The sequence below is a fragment of the Exophiala aquamarina genome, assembly GCF_000709125.1.
Source record: "Exophiala aquamarina CBS 119918 chromosome Unknown aczIA-supercont1.16, whole genome shotgun sequence".
Lineage (NCBI taxonomy): Eukaryota > Fungi > Ascomycota > Eurotiomycetes > Chaetothyriales > Herpotrichiellaceae > Exophiala > Exophiala aquamarina.
The window spans coordinates 92,261-111,121 of NW_013550572.1; the positions used below are offsets into that span (position 1 = coordinate 92,261).

General features: G+C 51.0%; 9 protein-coding genes across 9 annotated transcripts; 3 read left to right on the forward strand and 6 right to left on the reverse strand.

The window, feature by feature from the left end:
• Window positions 1-334: 334 nt before the first annotated feature.
• A1O9_11085 (uncharacterized protein) lies at window positions 335-1,654 on the forward strand (the record flags this gene model as incomplete). The annotated part of the gene is made up of 1 exon (XM_013399804.1): window positions 335-1,654. The coding sequence occupies one exon, from the start codon at window positions 335-337 to the stop codon at window positions 1,652-1,654; it is 1,320 nt and encodes a 439-aa protein (XP_013255258.1).
• Window positions 1,655-2,378: 724 nt separating this feature from the next.
• On the reverse strand, window positions 2,379-3,716 carry A1O9_11086 (chorismate synthase; the record flags this gene model as incomplete). Its single annotated transcript, XM_013399805.1, has 2 exons — window positions 2,379-3,259; window positions 3,320-3,716. The coding sequence occupies 2 exons, from the start codon at window positions 3,714-3,716 to the stop codon at window positions 2,379-2,381; spliced, it is 1,278 nt and encodes a 425-aa protein (XP_013255259.1).
• Window positions 3,717-4,376: 660 nt separating this feature from the next.
• A1O9_11087 (methionyl aminopeptidase) lies at window positions 4,377-5,756 on the reverse strand (the record flags this gene model as incomplete). The annotated part of the gene is made up of 1 exon (XM_013399806.1): window positions 4,377-5,756. One exon carries the CDS (start codon window positions 5,754-5,756, stop codon window positions 4,377-4,379), a length of 1,380 nt encoding a protein of 459 aa, XP_013255260.1.
• A 2,288-nt stretch (window positions 5,757-8,044) lies between these two features.
• On the forward strand, window positions 8,045-8,935 carry A1O9_11088 (uncharacterized protein; the record flags this gene model as incomplete). The annotated part of the gene is made up of 1 exon (XM_013399807.1): window positions 8,045-8,935. One exon carries the CDS (start codon window positions 8,045-8,047, stop codon window positions 8,933-8,935), a length of 891 nt encoding a protein of 296 aa, XP_013255261.1.
• Window positions 8,936-9,522: 587 nt separating this feature from the next.
• Window positions 9,523-10,795, reverse strand: A1O9_11089 (uncharacterized protein; the record flags this gene model as incomplete). Its single annotated transcript, XM_013399808.1, has 6 exons — window positions 9,523-9,672; window positions 9,809-10,311; window positions 10,387-10,417; window positions 10,478-10,526; window positions 10,606-10,679; window positions 10,745-10,795. The coding sequence occupies 6 exons, from the start codon at window positions 10,793-10,795 to the stop codon at window positions 9,523-9,525; spliced, it is 858 nt and encodes a 285-aa protein (XP_013255262.1).
• A 534-nt stretch (window positions 10,796-11,329) lies between these two features.
• A1O9_11090 (asparagine synthetase [glutamine-hydrolyzing] 2) lies at window positions 11,330-13,164 on the reverse strand (the record flags this gene model as incomplete). The annotated part of the gene is made up of 2 exons (XM_013399809.1): window positions 11,330-13,068; window positions 13,161-13,164. The coding sequence occupies 2 exons, from the start codon at window positions 13,162-13,164 to the stop codon at window positions 11,330-11,332; spliced, it is 1,743 nt and encodes a 580-aa protein (XP_013255263.1).
• Window positions 13,165-14,823: 1,659 nt separating this feature from the next.
• A1O9_11091 (SUMO-conjugating enzyme ubc9) lies at window positions 14,824-15,409 on the reverse strand (the record flags this gene model as incomplete). The annotated part of the gene is made up of 3 exons (XM_013399810.1): window positions 14,824-15,077; window positions 15,138-15,322; window positions 15,375-15,409. 3 exons carry the CDS (start codon window positions 15,407-15,409, stop codon window positions 14,824-14,826), a joined length of 474 nt encoding a protein of 157 aa, XP_013255264.1.
• A 316-nt stretch (window positions 15,410-15,725) lies between these two features.
• A1O9_11092 (alpha-1,2-mannosyltransferase) lies at window positions 15,726-17,386 on the reverse strand (the record flags this gene model as incomplete). Its single annotated transcript, XM_013399811.1, has 2 exons — window positions 15,726-17,028; window positions 17,085-17,386. The coding sequence occupies 2 exons, from the start codon at window positions 17,384-17,386 to the stop codon at window positions 15,726-15,728; spliced, it is 1,605 nt and encodes a 534-aa protein (XP_013255265.1).
• A 391-nt stretch (window positions 17,387-17,777) lies between these two features.
• A1O9_11093 (uncharacterized protein) lies at window positions 17,778-18,827 on the forward strand (the record flags this gene model as incomplete). Its single annotated transcript, XM_013399812.1, has 1 exon — window positions 17,778-18,827. One exon carries the CDS (start codon window positions 17,778-17,780, stop codon window positions 18,825-18,827), a length of 1,050 nt encoding a protein of 349 aa, XP_013255266.1.
• Window positions 18,828-18,861: the final 34 nt, after the last annotated feature.

Sequence of the window (18,861 nt, forward strand, 5' to 3'; positions counted from 1 at the left end):
TTACAGTCTCAAAAATACGACGCTGTCCTCACAGTCTGCTGACACTTCGTAATGGAATTCGCCGATCTGCCTCGCCGACCAGTGGACTACGTGGAGCTGTCTCATCCCAGCAGCTCTGATGGGGCTCGCCGACTTTGAGCCCGGAATCTGAGGCCGGGGTCCGTGCGAAAATGACTTTTCTCTTCGTGCTGAAGTCTTCGACTGCTTCATGCCATAAGATTCACTATTGCTTTGGAAGTTTCTGCTATTGCTTGCAGAGGACATTAGCGTGTGGAAGATGTTCTGCAACAGTGTGGCCAGCGCAGGCCGGGCTGCTCGATGTTCAATCGTCCAAATGCCAAAAACAACCTCGACAGTCCGGAATCTTGCAAATGTTGTCACAGCACCGCTGGTCAATCATGCCGGTCATGATCACAAGGTGGTGGTTGTCGGGGCAGGAAGTGCGGGCCTCACAATTAGCCACCAACTTGTCCGAACGGGGAAGTTCTCAAAGAATGACATCGCGGTAATCGATCCGGCGGAATGGCATCATTATCAGCCTGGGTGGACTCTTGTTGGTGGTGGTCTGAAGAAGAAGGAAGACCTGCGCGAGGGATTAAAGGGCTTGATCGACCCTAAGCTGAAATTCTACAACAGCAAGGTGGAGGCCTTCTCGCCGGAACAGAATTCCATCACTCTAAACAATGGCGATAAGCTTAACTACCAACATCTCGTCGTTGTGCCTGGCATCAAAGTGGATTTCTCCAGCATCAAGGGCTTACCCGAGGCTCTTGACGATCCGAAGTCTCTAGTCTCCTCGATATACAGCTATGAATACTGCGACAAAGTGTTTCCCAGCATCCGGAAACTCACAAGTGGCTCTGCGCTGTTCACTCAGCCTGCTGGAGTCGTCAAATGTGCCGGTGCTCCTCAAAAGGCGATGTGGCTTGCGTTGGACTATTGGAAGCGAGCAGGACTATACAACCCAAGCGACCCTGTCCACTCGAAGATCGACATGACTTTCGCAACTGGTCTTGGAGTTATGTTTGGAGTACCCAAGTATGCAGCCAAACTCGAGGAGCTGAGGGTCAAGAGAGGCGTGGAAGGCCTGTTCGAGTATGACCTCGTGAGCGTCGACGGCAATGTGGCCACTTTCTCCGTCCGTGGCGATAAAAATCAACTCGTCAAGAAGCGATTTGACTTTTTGCATGCCGTCCCCAAAATGGGCCCGCACGCTTTTGTCAGGAACAGCCCTCTAGCTAACGCCGCCGGCTTCGTGGATGTCGACGACGCCACCACCCGGCACAAGAAATACCACAACGTCTGGTCAGTCGGAGACGCTTCTAGTCTCCCCACATCCAAGACAATTGCAGCTATTACATCTCAGGCACCTGTGCTGGTCGAGAACCTCATGCTATGTTTGCAAGACAAGGCGCCATCGGCAGACTACGACGGCTATACATCCTGCCCGCTTGTGACCGAGTATGGCAAGGTTCTCCTAGCCGAATTCAAATACGGAGGCGAGCCAAAGGAGACGTTCAAAGGCTGGTTTGGAATCGACCAGGCCACCCCTCGCCGTGCATTCTATCATTTGAAGAAGGACTTCTTTCCTTGGGTTTATTCGAAATCCATGATCAAGGGCACCTGGGGCGGACCACGGGGCTGGATCAGATGAGCTTTTCTGCTTGTCGGAATACCTGATTTGGGTCGTCGCAATAGAATCAAGAAAACTGGTGATTGTGCTAGCTTTGCATCGCCCTCCACAAAAGGAGGCGTGGCCCATGTAAGAATAGAACTAGAGTCCATGAGACAAGAATGAACAAAGTCTTCGAGACGGAATTCAGCTATCTCGATGTTGCCTCCTGTGCGGATGGAAGTCCTGAGAGTACCTATCGTCCTTCCTGTCCTGCCAAACCGCAGCCTCATCCACAAGGCTCCCTCTTCTAAAACAATTAGCAATATACATAACACAGTCTCGAACTTTAGATTGAAAACCTCACTGGAAACAATAGTTAGTGCAAGTAGTTTTCTTTTTCGGCCTCGCTATTGTGAGCACAAAGAATTACGGTTTAACTCTGCCTTATGGTAGCAGGACTCGCTTTTATCCCCTTCCCTGAAATGGGAAAGAATGAAGAAGAATGTAGATAACAAGTGTTATAGGAGTCTAAATTCCAATTCACAATTCTACAAGCATGCTAGGGTTCAATAAGTAAATATTCTCGTATCGGAATCTCGGGATTCGGCAGGCTTATAATGCAATTTTCTCTTGCTCTCCCCTTTTCCCTAACCCTATGTCCAAGGTATCTCCACTGCCACGTTGACGCCATTATCAAACTCGCACGGCTCCATATTTCTTAGCCTTTCAGTAGCAATCCCACATTAATGGAGTTCAGAAAAAGCTAGTTGGAGCCGTTCACTGCCCCATTGAGTTGTCTGGCGATTTTCTCCGGGGCGGCAGAAGTTCCCGTTTCCTTCGTCGGAAGGGTGGTCTTCAAAGGGGGTAGGAAACTCCTGGCCGTTTCCCTCGCTTGCTGAGCCATCAGCGCGTCAATGACAACCAATGCTGACATAGCTTCAACGATAGGAACGGCTCGAGGGACGACACATGGGTCGTGTCTCCCTTTGGCTTCTAGGGTACCCTCTTCCGCATCATAGGTTGCGGTCTGCTGTGCTTGACCGATCGTCGCTGGCGGCTTGAACGCGACCCGGAAGTAAATGTCTTGACCGTTAGAAATGCCACCCTGAATACCGCCCGAGTTGTTTGTCTTGGTAATTAGCTTCGATCGAGAGGTCTTTCCATTGGTATCGGCGGCTGGAGCCGCGATGAACGGATCATTGTGGATTGAGCCTGGGACTTCGCATCCTCCGAAACCCGAACCAATCTCAAAGCCTTTTGTTGCTGGTATACTCAACATGGCGTGAGCGAGAGATGCTTCGAGCTTGTCGAAGCAAGGCTCCCCGAGGCCAATGGGACAATTTCGAATAACGCAGGTGACTGTTCCTCCGATGCTGTCACTCGCATCGCGGAATTTCTCAATCATCTTGGTCATCCGCTCCGTCGCTCCTGCATCTGGACATCTGACTGGTACGAAAGAATCAACCTGTTTCCTCGTGATCTTGGAGACAAGAGACAGGAACTCTGGATTCGTCGAAGGTGTGGGATGATCGACTGCGGGTGGGAAAAGATGTTCTGACCCAACTGAAGTGACGAAGGCAACAATCTCAACTCCGTGAGCTAGAGAGAGATATTTCTCTGCAATGGCGCCAGCGGCCACTCTCCCTAGATGCGCAGACAATTAAGTTTGCAATCATCGAGCCCAAGAAAAGATAAACGACATACCGATAGTCTCTCGGGCACTACTCCTGCCACCACCACTGCTCGCCTTGACTCCATACTTCTCCAAATAAGTAAAATCCGCGTGACTAGGTCTGGGGTAGAGGTCCATGGTCTTGCCACCGTAGTCTTTCGGCCTCTGATCCTCGTTTCGTACGACGAGGCCAATGGGTGTTCCGAGCGTCACGCCAAACTCAGTCCCAGACTGGATTTCCACCTTGTCCTTCTCGTTTCGAGGAGTCGTTAGTGCAGATTGACCTGGTCGCCTTCGAGTCATCTGAGGTTGGATGTCTTCCTCCGTCAATTGCATGCCAGGAGGACATCCATCAACTATGCAGCCGACCGAGCGGCAATGAGACTCGCCATAGGTGGTCACTCGGAAGTAATCGCCGAAAGTCGACATTTTGAGTAACTCAGATGCAAGAAAAGAACAACTATGAGTTTTGAATACTTTCCCAGCAAAACCAGCTGGAGGTGGGTGGTGTGACTCAGAATCACAGTAGATTGTTGAATCTTGAGCTCGATCTGCCACTAAGAGGGAATAATTCGATAATTCAAGGCAGGGTCCTTTATGTCGTCCTGTCTACCGCTGAATTTCGAACAACAGCGGATTTGGGATATAATGCAAGTTCAACTGAGATGAGATCTAGGACTGGATTTTTTGTGAAACTTCAGCAAGGTGGAAATCTAGACCGAAACTTTGGGACCGAAACTCTACAGATCACGTGATCCCGCCTATTTTACACTTGTCCAGGTCTACATTCGCCAGGCGGGTACCTGGTCCTGCGACAAGCTTTCGAGATGTCAGACTCACATACGCCCAAGGAATGAGTACGGTTAGAGATCAGCTATAGAGTGCCCGTAGAAAGCCAAAAGCCTCTCGGACAGCTTCAATGCCGATTTTGTCAGCCATCTTTCACTGAGACAGCGAAAACTAAAGAGTCGATGATATGCATCAGTCGTATCCGTCGCGTCAATTCATTCCTGGTGGCATATGCCCATCGTTGGCATGCTTATTTCTCTCCGAGTTTTCCATGGTCTAATCAGTCACTTCAGAACAACTCTAGTAGTCATCTCCCCGACTGACAACCTCCTTTACGTTTGGCCGAAGCAAGATAGTATGTTCGAATTGTGCGGTGTAGCTTCCCTTTGTGTCGACTAAAGGCGGGTAGGATTCCACTATACCCGAGCTGACCAGGTTATTCAATCCCAGCAAATACTTCTCTTGACCAAGTCGGTCAAGATATCGCCGACAGAATGGAATCGTGCCGAAATTCTTCTTGATGACATTCAAAAGAGCTCGAGCCGATTGCACTCTGAGTGCTACATTGGGAGCATCCGACCGCATGGCATAGTGTGAGACCTCAAGATCTTCGTTGACATAGCCACGACCGGTACTGCCGAAGGTTTCGATGGCAAATATCTCCCCTTCTTCCATCTTGGTTTGATCTCCACCCTTGACGATCGGAACAGACTTACCACCATGAATACTGTGTTGAATGATGTCATGGCCATTCAAGTTGCGAATGGCCTTGACGGGGTATGTTTTCCCATCAATTTCGACTTCGTAGGATTCCATTGTCTCCTGTATGGCAGCACCAATATCGCAGACACGGACATCAATTCCTGCTTCGCGAATGCCGGTATTTGTTGCATCCTTGACAGCTGCGAGAAGATTGTCATATTTCGGATCCCAGGCCAGTGTGAACGCAGAGTCAACGATACGTCCATTGACGTGGACGCCATAATCAACCTTAAGCACATCTTTCTCCCCGAGAATCCACTTGTTTCCGGCGTTAGGGGTGTAATGCGCTGCAATATGATTAATGCTGAGACCAGTAGGAAATCCAACACCTCCTTTAATATTGTCCCCTTCCTCTAAGCCCCAATGGCCAGTCAGAGCGCGGGTGCTGTCTTCAATCCCCTCTGCAATTTCCGTCAAACTCATTCCAGGCTTGATATGGGCGTGGCACCATTTTCTAACTTGGCGATGTGCCTCGGCACCCTGACGATATTCCTGTAGGAAATCATTGTTAATGCGATCGAGGTGTCTTTTTTCCTCATTTGTTGTTCTGTATGAATTCTCGTTCTTGTATTCAACCTCTTCACCAACGGGATAGATATTGTTTGGGAAAAGCTGGCTGACGGGGACCCGAGGTGGGTCAGATTGGACCTTTGCACCACCGCCAGCACCAGCACCTGCAGCCTTCTTCTTCTTTGGCTTCTTCTTTTTCTTCTTCTTTGCGGCTCCGCTTGCCGTATTCCCATCGGCCCCAGCAGGCCCAGCCACTGCGGGCGCATCGTCGTCCTTGTCGTCGTCCGAGTCATCCTGATCTGAGAGGTGGCCATTGACACCGTTGGTGCCATTTCCTTGGGGATTAGGCTTGGTGGCATTGCCGTTCAGAGCGAGCTTGGAAAGCTCGTCTGCCGTCTTTGCCGCCATTGTGCAGATATCGATCGAGGATTGAGCAGGCTAGAGTAGTGAGGAAAAGCGGAATATTAAAGGAAAAGGCCGCAGAAAGTATTGAAACTGACCGCTTCCGTTCTTGGACCAAAGTACTCGCTGCTTGAAGGGAAGTCAGCAACCACACCTTACAGCAGCGTGATCTCCCATGTTCGAGTCAACCCGCCGCTGAGTCATTAAATGCGATACTACATTTCAGAGGATGGTGCATAATCTGACGCAAAATCATGGGGGAATTTCCTGTTGCCCCAGGTCTCCGGGAGTGCGCCTCACTGGGTCGCTCCTTGATGCAAGTAACGGTGTGGCTCATGTAGGATACTCCAAACGAATGATGACACTCCAACCTGAACAATTAGTCTCTGAAACTGGCCCCAGATTGTATATAAGGGGTTTATTCCCCATCGGAAGTACCAGGATTGTACTTTATGCGAACCTAGCTGTGCCGATTCTTTTCTCAAAGCGGTTGGCGAACAATCCGCACGGCCACATTCACGAAGCTGATTTATGTTAGACTGGTGGCCAGTCTTAAATTAAAGTCTATCATCCTTGTGCTCTACTATATTGGGATTTCAGAAGAATGGCTCGTATTCTTGTTACACTCTCAGTCGAACTGGAGCGTTTCTGCATTTAGGACCAGAATTGCAACCTCGACACCTTAATTTTAACGAACCTGTCGTTGTTCAGCAACCCAAACCCATGGCAAGCCCGATCGCCGTGGCCAGAACTCAGGACTCCACAACATACCAGGTGATTAACACCATATCCGTATACAATCGCTAGTCAAGGTTCTCTTCAAAGCTCTTCACCATTCAGGCCCACACGAGCTTCGACGCGGCCTGCATCTGTCTCATGGGGGTCTTATGCTTAAGAATGGTTTCCATACCTTCTTTACCCCCGATTGGCTTCACTTCCTCGCCCAATCAAAGAGGCACGCTTGTCATCGTCCGGACATGCCTCACCATAGTCTTTATCTGGATTTGGTCCCCTAGCGCACCCGAACATCCCCAAACCTAGACCACCATGTTCGCACAGCTTCCTGAATCGCTTCATACAGTTAGTGCTGGCAGCGTTGGCTCGGGGGCTGGCTCTTGCTGTTGCAATGAGGGAGTGGCTACGCCAGAGAAGTGATATCAGTGCTGAGAGATTTCGAAAGCGAGAGGAAGAATGGTGCACAGAGCAGTTCATGCACCGGGAATAGGAGTATTCTGACCGGATTTTACATCGTTATGGGAGGATTGTAGGTTCGTCATGGGCAAGCAAAGACCGAGTTCAATTTCGGGTTTGCTTTCAACAGTGATGACGGTCAACCAGAAACAATCATTGAAGGGTACCTCGACGTCTCCGATATGAACGATCACTTATGTTTCAACAAGATAAGCCTATCCACCTTGATCAGCGAGTCTGGGATTCGGGATAAAAAGAAAGCGTGCAACCTCATCGAATGCATGTAGGCATTCCAAGTTCTTTGGGTCACGATCCGGTATATTGATCGAGCAGCGCAGCAATTGACCATCACACCATTCAGCTAAGTGTTTTGGCATACATGCCGTTTGTGTCACTCACCTTAGCATTCTGGCGGAAGAAGCCCTATCACATCAAGACACCAAACCTTGTTGATTTCCTGCTTTATCCTTCACGCGAGGGGATGCTGACCACTGGGTACATGCATAAAAAGAAGATCGAGGTTGGTGTTGAGGATATTGGCGACAGTTTGTGTATCTCGCTTCATTCTCGCGAGCCTGTGACTTGTGTGTCAGGTCTTCGCTGGGATGAGATCGCTGCCAGACGACTGCTATAGGACAGTATAATGGCTGGGTTGGTGCCACGCAATGTATGATAGGAAAGTGACCAGGCCTAAGTTCAAAAGTCATCATAGCATTGAGGGCTATGACGAGTTCTGCTGTGCTCTCGTCGATGATACAGATGCAGTCGCCCACCCCTTCCTTAGTATGAAGCTGTCCGTTCTCCAAAAATGAGATGCGCTCATGTGCAGCCTGGGATGGGGATTTGCTAAATTGCGACTTGCAAATGGTGATAGAGTAGGACACTTCTATCGGAGCCGGAAAAACTTGGCTGCGCTGACAATTAACGAGTTGATGGCCCCTTCCAAAAGGTGCAAGACGTCACTTGCCCGCCAAATTGATTCGGAACTTCCTCTCGAGTTCTTAGCTTTACTCCTCTATCTTCCTTGTGCATCCTACATATTCCTACCTCCACCCGCCACCCATCAATCCTCCGTCGCTGTCCGACATCATCAAGCATGAGGCATGCTTCTTCGCCCGTGCTCCCTCCCAAATCTCCACCTGGCAGTCCCGCCGTCTGCTCCTAAAAGAACATCCTTCTCTCTCATCAGAGTCGCACGCGACCAAATCCAACTTCGCCACGCTCGCCGATTTTCCTCGAGACCAGCCTTGTGCAATGCAGCATCCCCACCCACACACTATGACGTCCTCAAGCTGCTTCCAACAGCAACTGCGGCAGAGCTGAAACGGCAGTTCTACGTTCTTTCCAAAGAAACGCATCCGGATCACAACCGCGACGATCCAAAGGCCGCCGATCGCTTCGCCCAGATCAGCGAGTCGTACTCGGTATTGGCGAATCCGGAGAAGCGGAAACGCTACGATCGCGATGTAATGCGCGCCCACCATGCTTCCCACCACCGCCGACACCATGGCTCGCACTCGTCTCATAGCACCTACGCAGGCTCACGCCCTGCAACCGGCCTCAGCAAGCGCCGCAGCGCATTCAAAGGCCCGCCCCCCAGCTTCTACGCCCACGGGAATCCCTCCGCCCACACCGCGCAGCAGACACAATCGTCCTCATCGGCCACCGGCCCAAACCACCACAAGGCAGGGACATTCAACGCAGGTGCATACACAGACCCCGGCCACTACGATTCAGCATTCAACTCATCGGCAGTCTACAAAACACAAACACATGAAGACTATCGACGAACGAATCGGCGGGCGGCTGAAGCTGCCGCGATGCAGGCAATGGCAGAGGACGAAGGGAATTTCTGGACTCGATTTATCGTCGTGGGCGGCATCTTAGTCCTTAGCGTCACCTTTGCCTCCTTCATCGCTGCTACGTCAATGCCTTCAGGAAGGGGCGGACTTGTGAAAGCTGATGGTAGCCGCCGCGATGGATTGAAGAGATAATAAATCTCAACTAGGACCTGGGAAATAGCAAAGCAGGCAGGGCTACCCCTCCGGATCGGCGTGCATTCAACTGAGTGTGCAGATATTGAAAACTGCACGGCTTGTGTGGGCCAAATTGCCCACCGGCTACAATTGCAGGCAGCGACCATGACCAGGTGAGCATTAACTACACTCTACGCGTTGCTCTTAGATGCATAAATATTTTGAATGGAGCCCTCCTTTCAAGAGGGCGGGGGTCAAATACAGGATCAAAGTAGAAAGTGACAGCGTAAAATAAATGGTTGCAAGAAAATACATTGCACCGCAATCAAAGTAAAGAAAAGTGACATGGACACGTAGGGCGATCGATCTCTCTTCATTCCTCTATGGCAAATGGACATCGGTACGGTGTTAAGAAAAGGGGACTTTGTACAATCTTTGATTTCCACTCACTCTTCATCGTCGCTCCGCTCTCTCTGCTACTCTACTCTGTCCTTCCAAAAGAAAATTTCAACTGAGAGTGATGCGGAATATAGAGCACAGGAGCGGTTGGAGAGAGATGAAGCTCAAGAAGCAGAAGCAGGTACGATTCTTCGCTCTCGCAGTCTCTATCCCTCGAAAGTGAAAGAGGCGCCGACCTTGTGTGCAGCCTGGTTCAGGTTCTGGGTGTCGAGGGAAGCGCCGAGGCCAAGGGTCACGCCGGTGCCGAGCTTGACGTTGTATGCGAGGGCGGCAATGCCGCGGTCGTTGATCTTGGCCTATCCGGTGTGAAGGAAGAAGAGGGATTAAGTTAGTATATTGACCAGATATGATAGGGGGAGGATGGTGGGGAAAGATGGGTTGGGATGCGCCCTGTGGGAAAGGGGGAGGGAGAGAAGACGAAGACAACAATACCTTTGCGAACGAGCTGGGGTCGAGCTTGTACTTGCTGGCAACCTCGAGACCGACGTTGCTTCCGGCGGTGGAGTCCCAGGTGGCCTTTGCGCCGGCCTCGACCTCGGCGTTGACTTTGTGGTAATAGCTGGCAGAGAAGATGCTGAGGTTATTTGTGGCGGTGAGGGCAGCTGCATAGGAGCCCTGGCTGTAGCCGGCGGCAAGGGCGTATTTGGTAATGGCGGCTTTTCCGACATCGTAGCCTCCCTCAGCGCCGATGAGGAACCCCTCGTGGCCGAGCGTCACGTCGAAGGTCGCGGTGGGGCCCTTGAAGAGGTCGGTGAACAGGCGGGTGTGGATGTTGGGTTGCTTGTAGAGCAGGTTGAGCTTGCCGCCATAGGTCTTCTTCGCGGGCAGGTAGTTGGTCAGAACCTCAGCTTTCAGACCCTTGGTCAGGTTGTCCTCCAGCTCCAACTTGGTGTCGAGGCTGTTGGATGTTGTCCATGTTTGCGTGAGGGTCAAGCCTGCGGAAGTTTGGCATCAGTATCGCTTCGGGGCATGAGAGGGGGGAAAACCGTTTGTGGACCAGTGGAACATACCAGTTGCCTTGTCGCTGTATTTGCCCTCGATCTTTCCCCTACCGTTAACATGTGATATTCTGAGATTCTCTTTACTGATTGTGGTGCTCACCGAGCCGGAAATAGGACCATCATGGGCAGATTTCCCTTTGACATTGAAACTGCGACAGAGGAAGAGTGGTCAGAAAGGCCGGGCTCCAGGAGAAATAGCGAGATCGCAGCGGGGCCAGAAGAACTTACACGACGCCATTTGGTGCCTTGGACTTGACCTCGAGGTTGGCAGCGGTGGTATGGTAGAAATCCTTGTTGAGGAGCTGGGGGGTTGCGTTAGAACAAGCACCGTGCAATGGCCCCTCGGAGACAGTGACAGGTTTCTCACATCGTTCGCTGGCTTAGCGATGTCGCTGAAGGGCACTGGAATTCCAGACATGACGACCAGAGTGGCTGAGAAATGTGAAGTTGAGAGGGAAGAGCGAAAGGTACAAATAGGGTAATCAAGCCAGAGGAATGGAGAGATGGAAGCAAAAAGGTGTCCGTCTCGTCTCGGTGCCTCGAGTTGAGCTCTTGAGAAAATTGGTCGGAGGAAGCAGTTTGGCCCAGTGACCAATCATGTGACCCGGTTCAAGGAGGTGGCATCGGGAAACCTCCTTGATAGGAACGACCGCAATTCGAACAACATCAGATTAGACCAGATCAGCATGTATTATTTCGCCTTTCAGCCCATCCTATTTATGTGTATATGCTAGCTTCTCTTCCTGTCTGAGTTTTCCATAGAATGGAATCAGCTATATAGCTCAAGCTCGATTGTAACCACCCTGTCAAGCTGCTATAGTATCTAGGAGTTTTACAGTCCTCCCAGCAGAAAAGCATTTGACTGTTTTCGCTAATCTCGACATGTGGCAGCAGATTGCCCTCCTGAAAGGAAACATAAAAAGAACCATGAAACGCCTCCCCGATGAATGCATTATGACCCTGCCTCTGTCTCTGTATCATATCGCGCCACATGCGTTCCAATCGCTCGACCGCTGGGATCAGTTTGTCGAGACCAGGTGGGTGTCCACCTCATGACCGTGCTGGCACAGTAAGGCGGGAAATGTTGGTCAAACATCGTTCTGTACCAGTATGCCTCCTTGTTAGTAGGCACGTCGTCGCCCCATTCTTTCTTGGGGTTGGCCAGCATCTCATCCGTCACATGAAGCTCTGCATTATCTTTTAAAGCATCAATCCAGCCATATCCAACGCCATCGCTAAACTGCTCTTTTTGCCGCCAAAGAATGTTGTCTGGCAGGTAGGGTTTGACATCCGGCTCGTCTGTGGTGTCAAAAGCTTTGCGCAGGATATACTTTTCCAGTCTGTCTTTCGTAATCATCTTCTCTTGTGGATCCACGTTCATGGACACTTCAAGGAATTGCTTGTCTAGGAAGGGAACTCGAGCCTCGACACCCCATGCGGATGTGGACTTGTTGGCGCGGAGACAATCTGCCAAATGCAGGTTCTTGACTCTCTTGACTGTCTCGGCATGAAATTCTTCTTTATTTGGTGCTGCATGGAAGTACAGGTATCCGCCAAAGATTTCATCACTTCCTTCTCCACTCAAAACCATCTTAACACCCATGGCCTTAATCTTTCGGCTGAGGAGGTACATCGGTGTCGAAGCGCGAATGGTGGTGACATCGTACGACTCGAGGTGATAGATGACGTCCGAAAGAGCATCTAAACCCTCTTGGATGGTGAAGGTGAAATCATAGTGCTTGGTTCCGAGAAATTTGGCGACCTCAATCGCAGCTTTGGTATCAGGGGCATCGGGCAAACCGATGGAAAAGGAGTGCAACTGGGGAAGGAAGGTAACTGTTGACAGCTCGTCATCGTCGTCGATACCGACCAGTTTGGTGCCGGTCTTGGGGGCGCCACCGTTGACATAACCGTTGGTGATCCCGTTGGTCATTTTACTGGCCTGTTGCTTCTCAGCAATGGCTCGTTGACGAAGAGACTCTCGCTGTGCAATTGAAGCGGTCAAACTTGAATCGAGACCTCCCGACAAAAGAACGCCATATGGGACTTCCGCCATGAGTCGTTTCAGCACCGATTTCTCTAGGGTATGTCGGATCAATTTGTAGTCGATGGGAGTAGTCGGAACCCGCTTTGGATCCCACCATGACGGCTCGAAATAGCGGGTGGTTTTGTCCGTCTTGGAGTCATAGACGTGGCCGGGTGGGAACGAATCGATTTTGTCGCAAACGGGGGCCAGCGCCTTGAGCTCGGAAGCAAAGTAGACAGCACCGGGTGTTTGAGAGGAGCGACCGATATAGAAAGAGGTAATGCCAATAGGATCGCGGGCAGCAATTGTTCGATCTTGTTCCTTGTCATAGAGAACAAAGGAGAACATGCCATCTAGCTGCTTCGGGGCGTCGATGTCGTGTTCCAGATAGAGTGGGATGATGACTTCACAATCACTGTGAGTTCTGAAGTTGTAGGGGGTTTTGAAATGCTTCCGCAAGATTCGGTGGTTGTAGATCTCGCCATTGACGGCCAGAGCTACTGTACCTTCATCGTTGACCAGAGGTTGGGCACCGCTGTCCACGCCGACGATACTGAGCCGTTCGTGGCAGAGGATGGTGTTGTTCCCAGACCAGTTGCCAGACCAGTCAGGTCCACGATGGCGCAAACATTTGACGCACTGCAGGGCTTGTTGTTTAAAGGTGGCTATCGAAGGATGGCTGCGAATAGACGAGTGAACTCAGTTAGTTATCTCTTGGTCCAGGAGAAGCAAGCAATGCTATGCACAGTGAACATACCCATGGCAGGCGAAGATACCACACATGACTGACTGCCCACGAGCTTTCCTGGGAGAATGTGAGGGTGTGATAGTATGCAGGTGAGAGGGAGTGGCGGCGTGGGATTTTCAAAGAATAAAAAGGTGCACCATCGACCTACAAAATTTGAGGCCGCGGGATGACTCAAGCGTGACCCCCCTCCATGGGCTCAACATCTTGTCATAATATTTCATTCCCGCAGCCCTTCAGCCTTTCACCGGCTCCACTTTCGCCTGGCTGGCGGCGACGATAAAGATAAGGAATGACTGACCGGACTGAATGAATGAATTAACTGTGGAGCTGTCAAGGCCGAGGACCGGGGGACTGATGTTTTGCCCCTTACCTATTGCCAGTAGTTGACTGTTGAAATCTGGTACAGTCATTGAATTTGACTTGTCGGGTAGTGGCTTGTTTGTGGGCTGCGCCAAATTTACTAGCCGCCAAATTTCAGGACTAGGGCTTTTGTTTCCGTACCGCGGTTACCAAAGTTACCCCTGGTAGGAAGCCTCAGTCCCTGCTGAACTGACCGTACCAATACGACCACTCGGTATCCGAACCGTGGAGTCTTGGAACCTAAAACCCTTGGTGCTAGACGAATTAACCCGGCCTGATGGTCCCTGTGGGATGACATCCGATCCCAAGTCCCACGGTCCCCAAGTCTCTACATCGGGCCCTGGCGAAGAGCCAACAGGAGGCTCCGGGGGCACTTCACCCCCGTAACAAAGGACTTCACCCGCCTAAAGAGCCCCTAGTGTCTGCGTAATATTACTGCTCTGGGCCGAAAATCACGAGTTGCCCCTGGCCTGAGCTCGTCCTGGTCCCTGCTCTAGACACTACGAGTATTCCGAATTACTGAGCAGTGCACTCCGACCTGATCCAATGGGCCCTCGGTCTTCCTTTTCTTCCCTCTCACTACCCCTCAGCGTTAAGAACCCGGCCATATGCGTACCCATGGAGCTCATCGCCTCGATCTTTGGGCACGCGACTATTCTCGTTATTCTTCGCCAGAGGTGAAGCTGACCATCACCAAGCTGACTACTACTGCTCGTGTCTGCATGCGCCTTCGTCATTGTCGCTGGGGTTGGGCACCAAAATTCCCCATCTCCGGCTGTCTGTGTTGCACAGTTAGAAATAGAGAAACGTGTCCAGGACCACAAGGTACGAAGTGACCGGGATGATGATACCAGGGATCCGAATTCCCCGCATTCTGTCGTCCAGAAGACTCAAAATCATGCACTCAGCCATTTGCTACCCCCACGCTATTCGCATCTCGGACGCTATTTCAGCTCCCCGCCCCTCCCACGGCCTTCTGATTTCCCGGTTGCACATGCCCGGTCTCTGATCAGCAGACCTAGCCCTGAATATCCCTTTCCCATGCTTCTACAAAAAGCAAATCCTACCCAAGGAACGGGCTCTCTCCGCAGACACCAGACACGTGGATAGCACACCGTAAATCCCAGGTCTGCAGTAGTCGTGCGCCTTGCTTTGAAGGAAAAGAAACCTCTCCAATGCCATGCAAGTGCTGCCCAGCACAACTCCGCGCTCAAAGAAACCATCATGCAAGTTAAGTCGCCGGCCGCATCCATCAATGTCGTAAATCATTCCCTAGCATCACTCGCATTGCCAGCGGTTTCGTTTCACGTCCTTAGGGTGCGGGGTTTTCTTTGACGATAGACTTGATCTTCCGATCGTAGGCGGCCCGATCCTTTTTGAACAGATTGTATGCATCGGCTTGAGCTGGTGATTCGGGGTTGGGATCGTTTAGCAGATCCTGGATGCCCAGGAGAATCTGCTTGATTGTGATTGCCGGTTTCCATCCTTCCTCCTCATTCAATATCGACAGACAGACAGTGCCCGATGGATACACATTTGGGTGGAAGAGCGGTGGCACAAATCGACCTGCAGTATCGTCAGCATACATCTTCAAATTCTAATTTGATGCGCCCATAAATCCCTCACATTTGGGTGGCTTTGTAGGGTATTCGTCCGGAAATGTGAGCGTCAATTTGAAATGCCCCCCTTCCCAGATCGTCTTTTCCCGACCAGGGATTCCAACCTCCCAGGACTTCAGATCGACAACGCCATTAGCGCCACGGTTGGGTTTGGCGAAGAAGCCAAAAGGATGGTCACGTCGCCACTGCTTTCTATCCAGAGGCCTTAGCTGTGTTGACGCAGTGTAGCCGGGGTCTGCCTTACCGTTCCTCCTGGAGGCGATTGAGACACAAAGACATGATCTCTGATGAGCAGGATATTTCTAGAATGAGAACGCGATCGGTGAAGCGAAGTAACGATGCAGAAGGCTCGCGATGAGAACAATCAGTGATCAGATCAGACTACAGGCAGAAAATGAACTAGAAATGAGGCTAAGGCTGCGGCGCCAGGCCAGAAGGACGAAAGGCGGCTGCAGAGGCTTGGCATGGTCACGTGCTGCATGTCTCATGATCAACAGCAAGCTGCCTTCAGCCAGTCTACACTCGTCTTCTAGAAGAGGGAAAGGGCGAAAAGCAAGGGTATCATTGATCTAGGTAACCTAAGACCATCTATTGATCATGGCGAGGTCATTTTTGACTCCGCCATCAGCACAAGCGTCTCCATCTGTTCTATCCATTTCTTCGCAAACACCGCTTCCGAAAATCGTTGTGTACTGGCTCGTCCCCTCACTCTCATTGCATGTCGTTGTTGCGCATCAAGTGAGGCGACCTTCCGAAAAGCATCGGCGTATTCTTGATCAGATTCTGCAAGATATCCAATGACTTCTCCCTCGTATGGTATGACAATGTCCAATTTGGGGCCACCACTGTTGTGCACTACTGGGATCAAACCCGCAGCAAGACCCTCCACATTGCCGATCCCGAAATGCTCCGAGTACATGCCATTTGTGATGATGCTCGATTTCTGCAGATGTTGCAGGATCAGTGAAAATGGAGCATCGCAAATGAATGTTGTTGCGTCATTGATCTTTAGTTCTCGGGCTTCAAGTCGTAGCTTGTAAATGTGCTTCTCGTCGGGCGTGTTCGTTCGGACGGATCCGATCAAGACCAGTTTAGACTTGTTATTTGAGCTGTGATAGTATTTGGCAAATGCTCGCAGGATGAGGGAATGGTTCTTCTCCGGGCGGAATTGAGCAATGTAAAGTATACTGTCCCCGCGTGCTCCTTCACTTCCAGGCGTGACCTTGACCTTCGACTGGAGTTCTTCTACAGGGCAAGGTGGGTAGACAACAGCTGCAAAGGAGGAAGAGTCTTGCTTGGGTCTCCATAACTGGCGGATGTGGCCCTGAGTCCAGGTCGAATTGCACATGACAACATCGATTTGTCTTCCTGTCCAACCGTACAACCACGCGAATATGCGCCAGTAGTTTTTCTTGCCTTTGCCTTTCAGCCCTGTCCCAGCGCCAGAATGCATTCCTTTTGCCCCAGTCTTGTCGTCCAGGCTCTCGAGCATGTCAGTTGAGATGGTTGGATAATGAACGTAGGCCGCGGTTGGGACACCAGGGAAGAGATACTTGCAAAATGCAACTGCAAATGAATAGCCCATGGTGTCGATGAGAACGTCTGGCACAAGTAGTTGAAAGGCCTCATAAGCAAGAACCATGGATCCAAGGGATTGGCCAAGGAGTGTGAAGGAGGGATATGTGCTGGCCAGGACATATCGACGTCTCGATAGGTATATGAAGACCAGCGAGTGCTCCTGCAATGTGATATCAAATCTGTTCTTGACAGTTGACACTACCACGGATCGTTCGATGTCATGATCACCGGTGTAGACAGCACAAATAGCAGAAGGCCATCTTCTTTGCGTGGCCGCAATAGCAGCCCATAAGACCCTTTCCCCCCCACCACCCGCATTGCTATTCATGTTGTCAGCTGCATAACATTGGTCATGGGCTTCTGCCATAATACGTACCAGAATGGATGAAAGAAGCCGACAATGCCACTCCAAGTGTTGCGAAATGGTTGGCCATTCTCAGCCGTGCCTGTTCTTTCGATCTTTTCCCAGCCGTCATCAGCTTCCACTGACAGATGCTGCCCTTCAGAGATCGCACTTCTGTCTTTAACAATTTTAGCAATAATTGCAGCCCGTCTGTCTCTGCCTTGAGATTTGAGGAACCGGCCCGCCAGGCGCACTGAGAGCTTGAGCGCGCATAATCCGAAAAATGGTAGGAGTGGGATTATGGCGAGCAATGCCACAAAACTAGGCGCAGCCATCGCTGAGTGGGATCAAGGTGACGCCAGCCAGACAATCGACATTTTTAGCAGTTTACCGGTCGAAGAACTAATGATTTGGGTATGGAGGTACGCTGAGGTTTGTACACCTTTCGTCCTCCAAACACGGCCTTCAGTCGCGGACAATAGCCGGTGTTGGTCCAGAACTAATGACGTATAATTCCGCCCTGTCGGTGCGATGGTGCCCCTTCCTTCCTCGCAGCGCATCGGCGAATCGGAGTTTAGTTTCTCCCAAGATTCTTCCAAGCATCACATCAAGGGTATCACGCAAACGACATACACCTATACCAGACACTCATGCACGATCTTTTGTATCCTGAATAGTACTGCCCGGATGCATGGATGCACCGTCGCCTTCAGATGTGTGCCATCAATGTCAAGCTCTCACTTTTCCCGCTTTTGCGTGCGATTTACAGCCAATAGATCATATTTGCATAACCTGAAGCCGAACCCTCACATCCGTAACTTTCACCCTTCGAGATCAAACTACCTCTTGCCCGAACTCCTGCAGCTTTCTCATGCTGCCTTCCAAGGAGTCCACGACTTGACGGGTCTGTCTTGGGTCTATTCCATCCCTCTGACCGCAGCCCTCTTCAGAGCTTCATGGATACCAGTCCAGTGCATCATCGCTCGAAATCGGCGACGACGTCTTCTCGTCAGTCAACCTCTACTTGCCTGGCGCCAGATTTACCGAAAGTCAGTTCCACGTCCACCAGGTCCCCCAACAGATGAAGATGCAGCAAAAGCAAATGAATGGGTCAAACAGAAACTGGGGATGCGTCAATTATCATTGCGGAGAGACCTTCCCTACATGAATCTCAAGTGGGAATTCATCCTTCCCTTGACGTTCTTGCCCATATGGTTCCTGAACGCGGAAACCATCAGGAGGATGAGCGGTGACACGAGGACCGCCTTGGCCTGGATAGGAGGACGAGGCCACGTCGACGACTCGCCCGAGTCGGTTTTGGTCCCCCTTGAGCCTGGGTTTGAACTCGAGAGTATGGCATGGACCTCTGATCTGGTCTCCTCTGATCCATTCCTCATTCTTCCTGGAATTTTTCTGTTTCTGTCTGTCTGGAATGCCAGAATCGCCGTGGGTAAAGCGCCAGATACAAATGTCCAAAACGACCTCCGGAGAACGGTTGCTGGACGGTTATCACTCGAGCTGCCCCAGGCTATCCAGACCATCGCGTTTGTGTTTCCCTTAATATTGATGTGGCAAGGAATCCCATCGGCGGTGATATTGTATTTGATTGGATCTGCGGCCACAATGATAGTACAAAGGCCTCTCATAAATCGCTTGATGGGTGAGACTAAGGTCATCAAGCCCCTGAATGCCAGATTACCGGAGGAAATATCTATCCTGGGCACCTCCAAACCGAAAAGACGGCCCTTGCCAAACGGGATGAAAAAGCTTTTGTAGCAGATGATGACCTGCCATAAGACTCAACCCATCC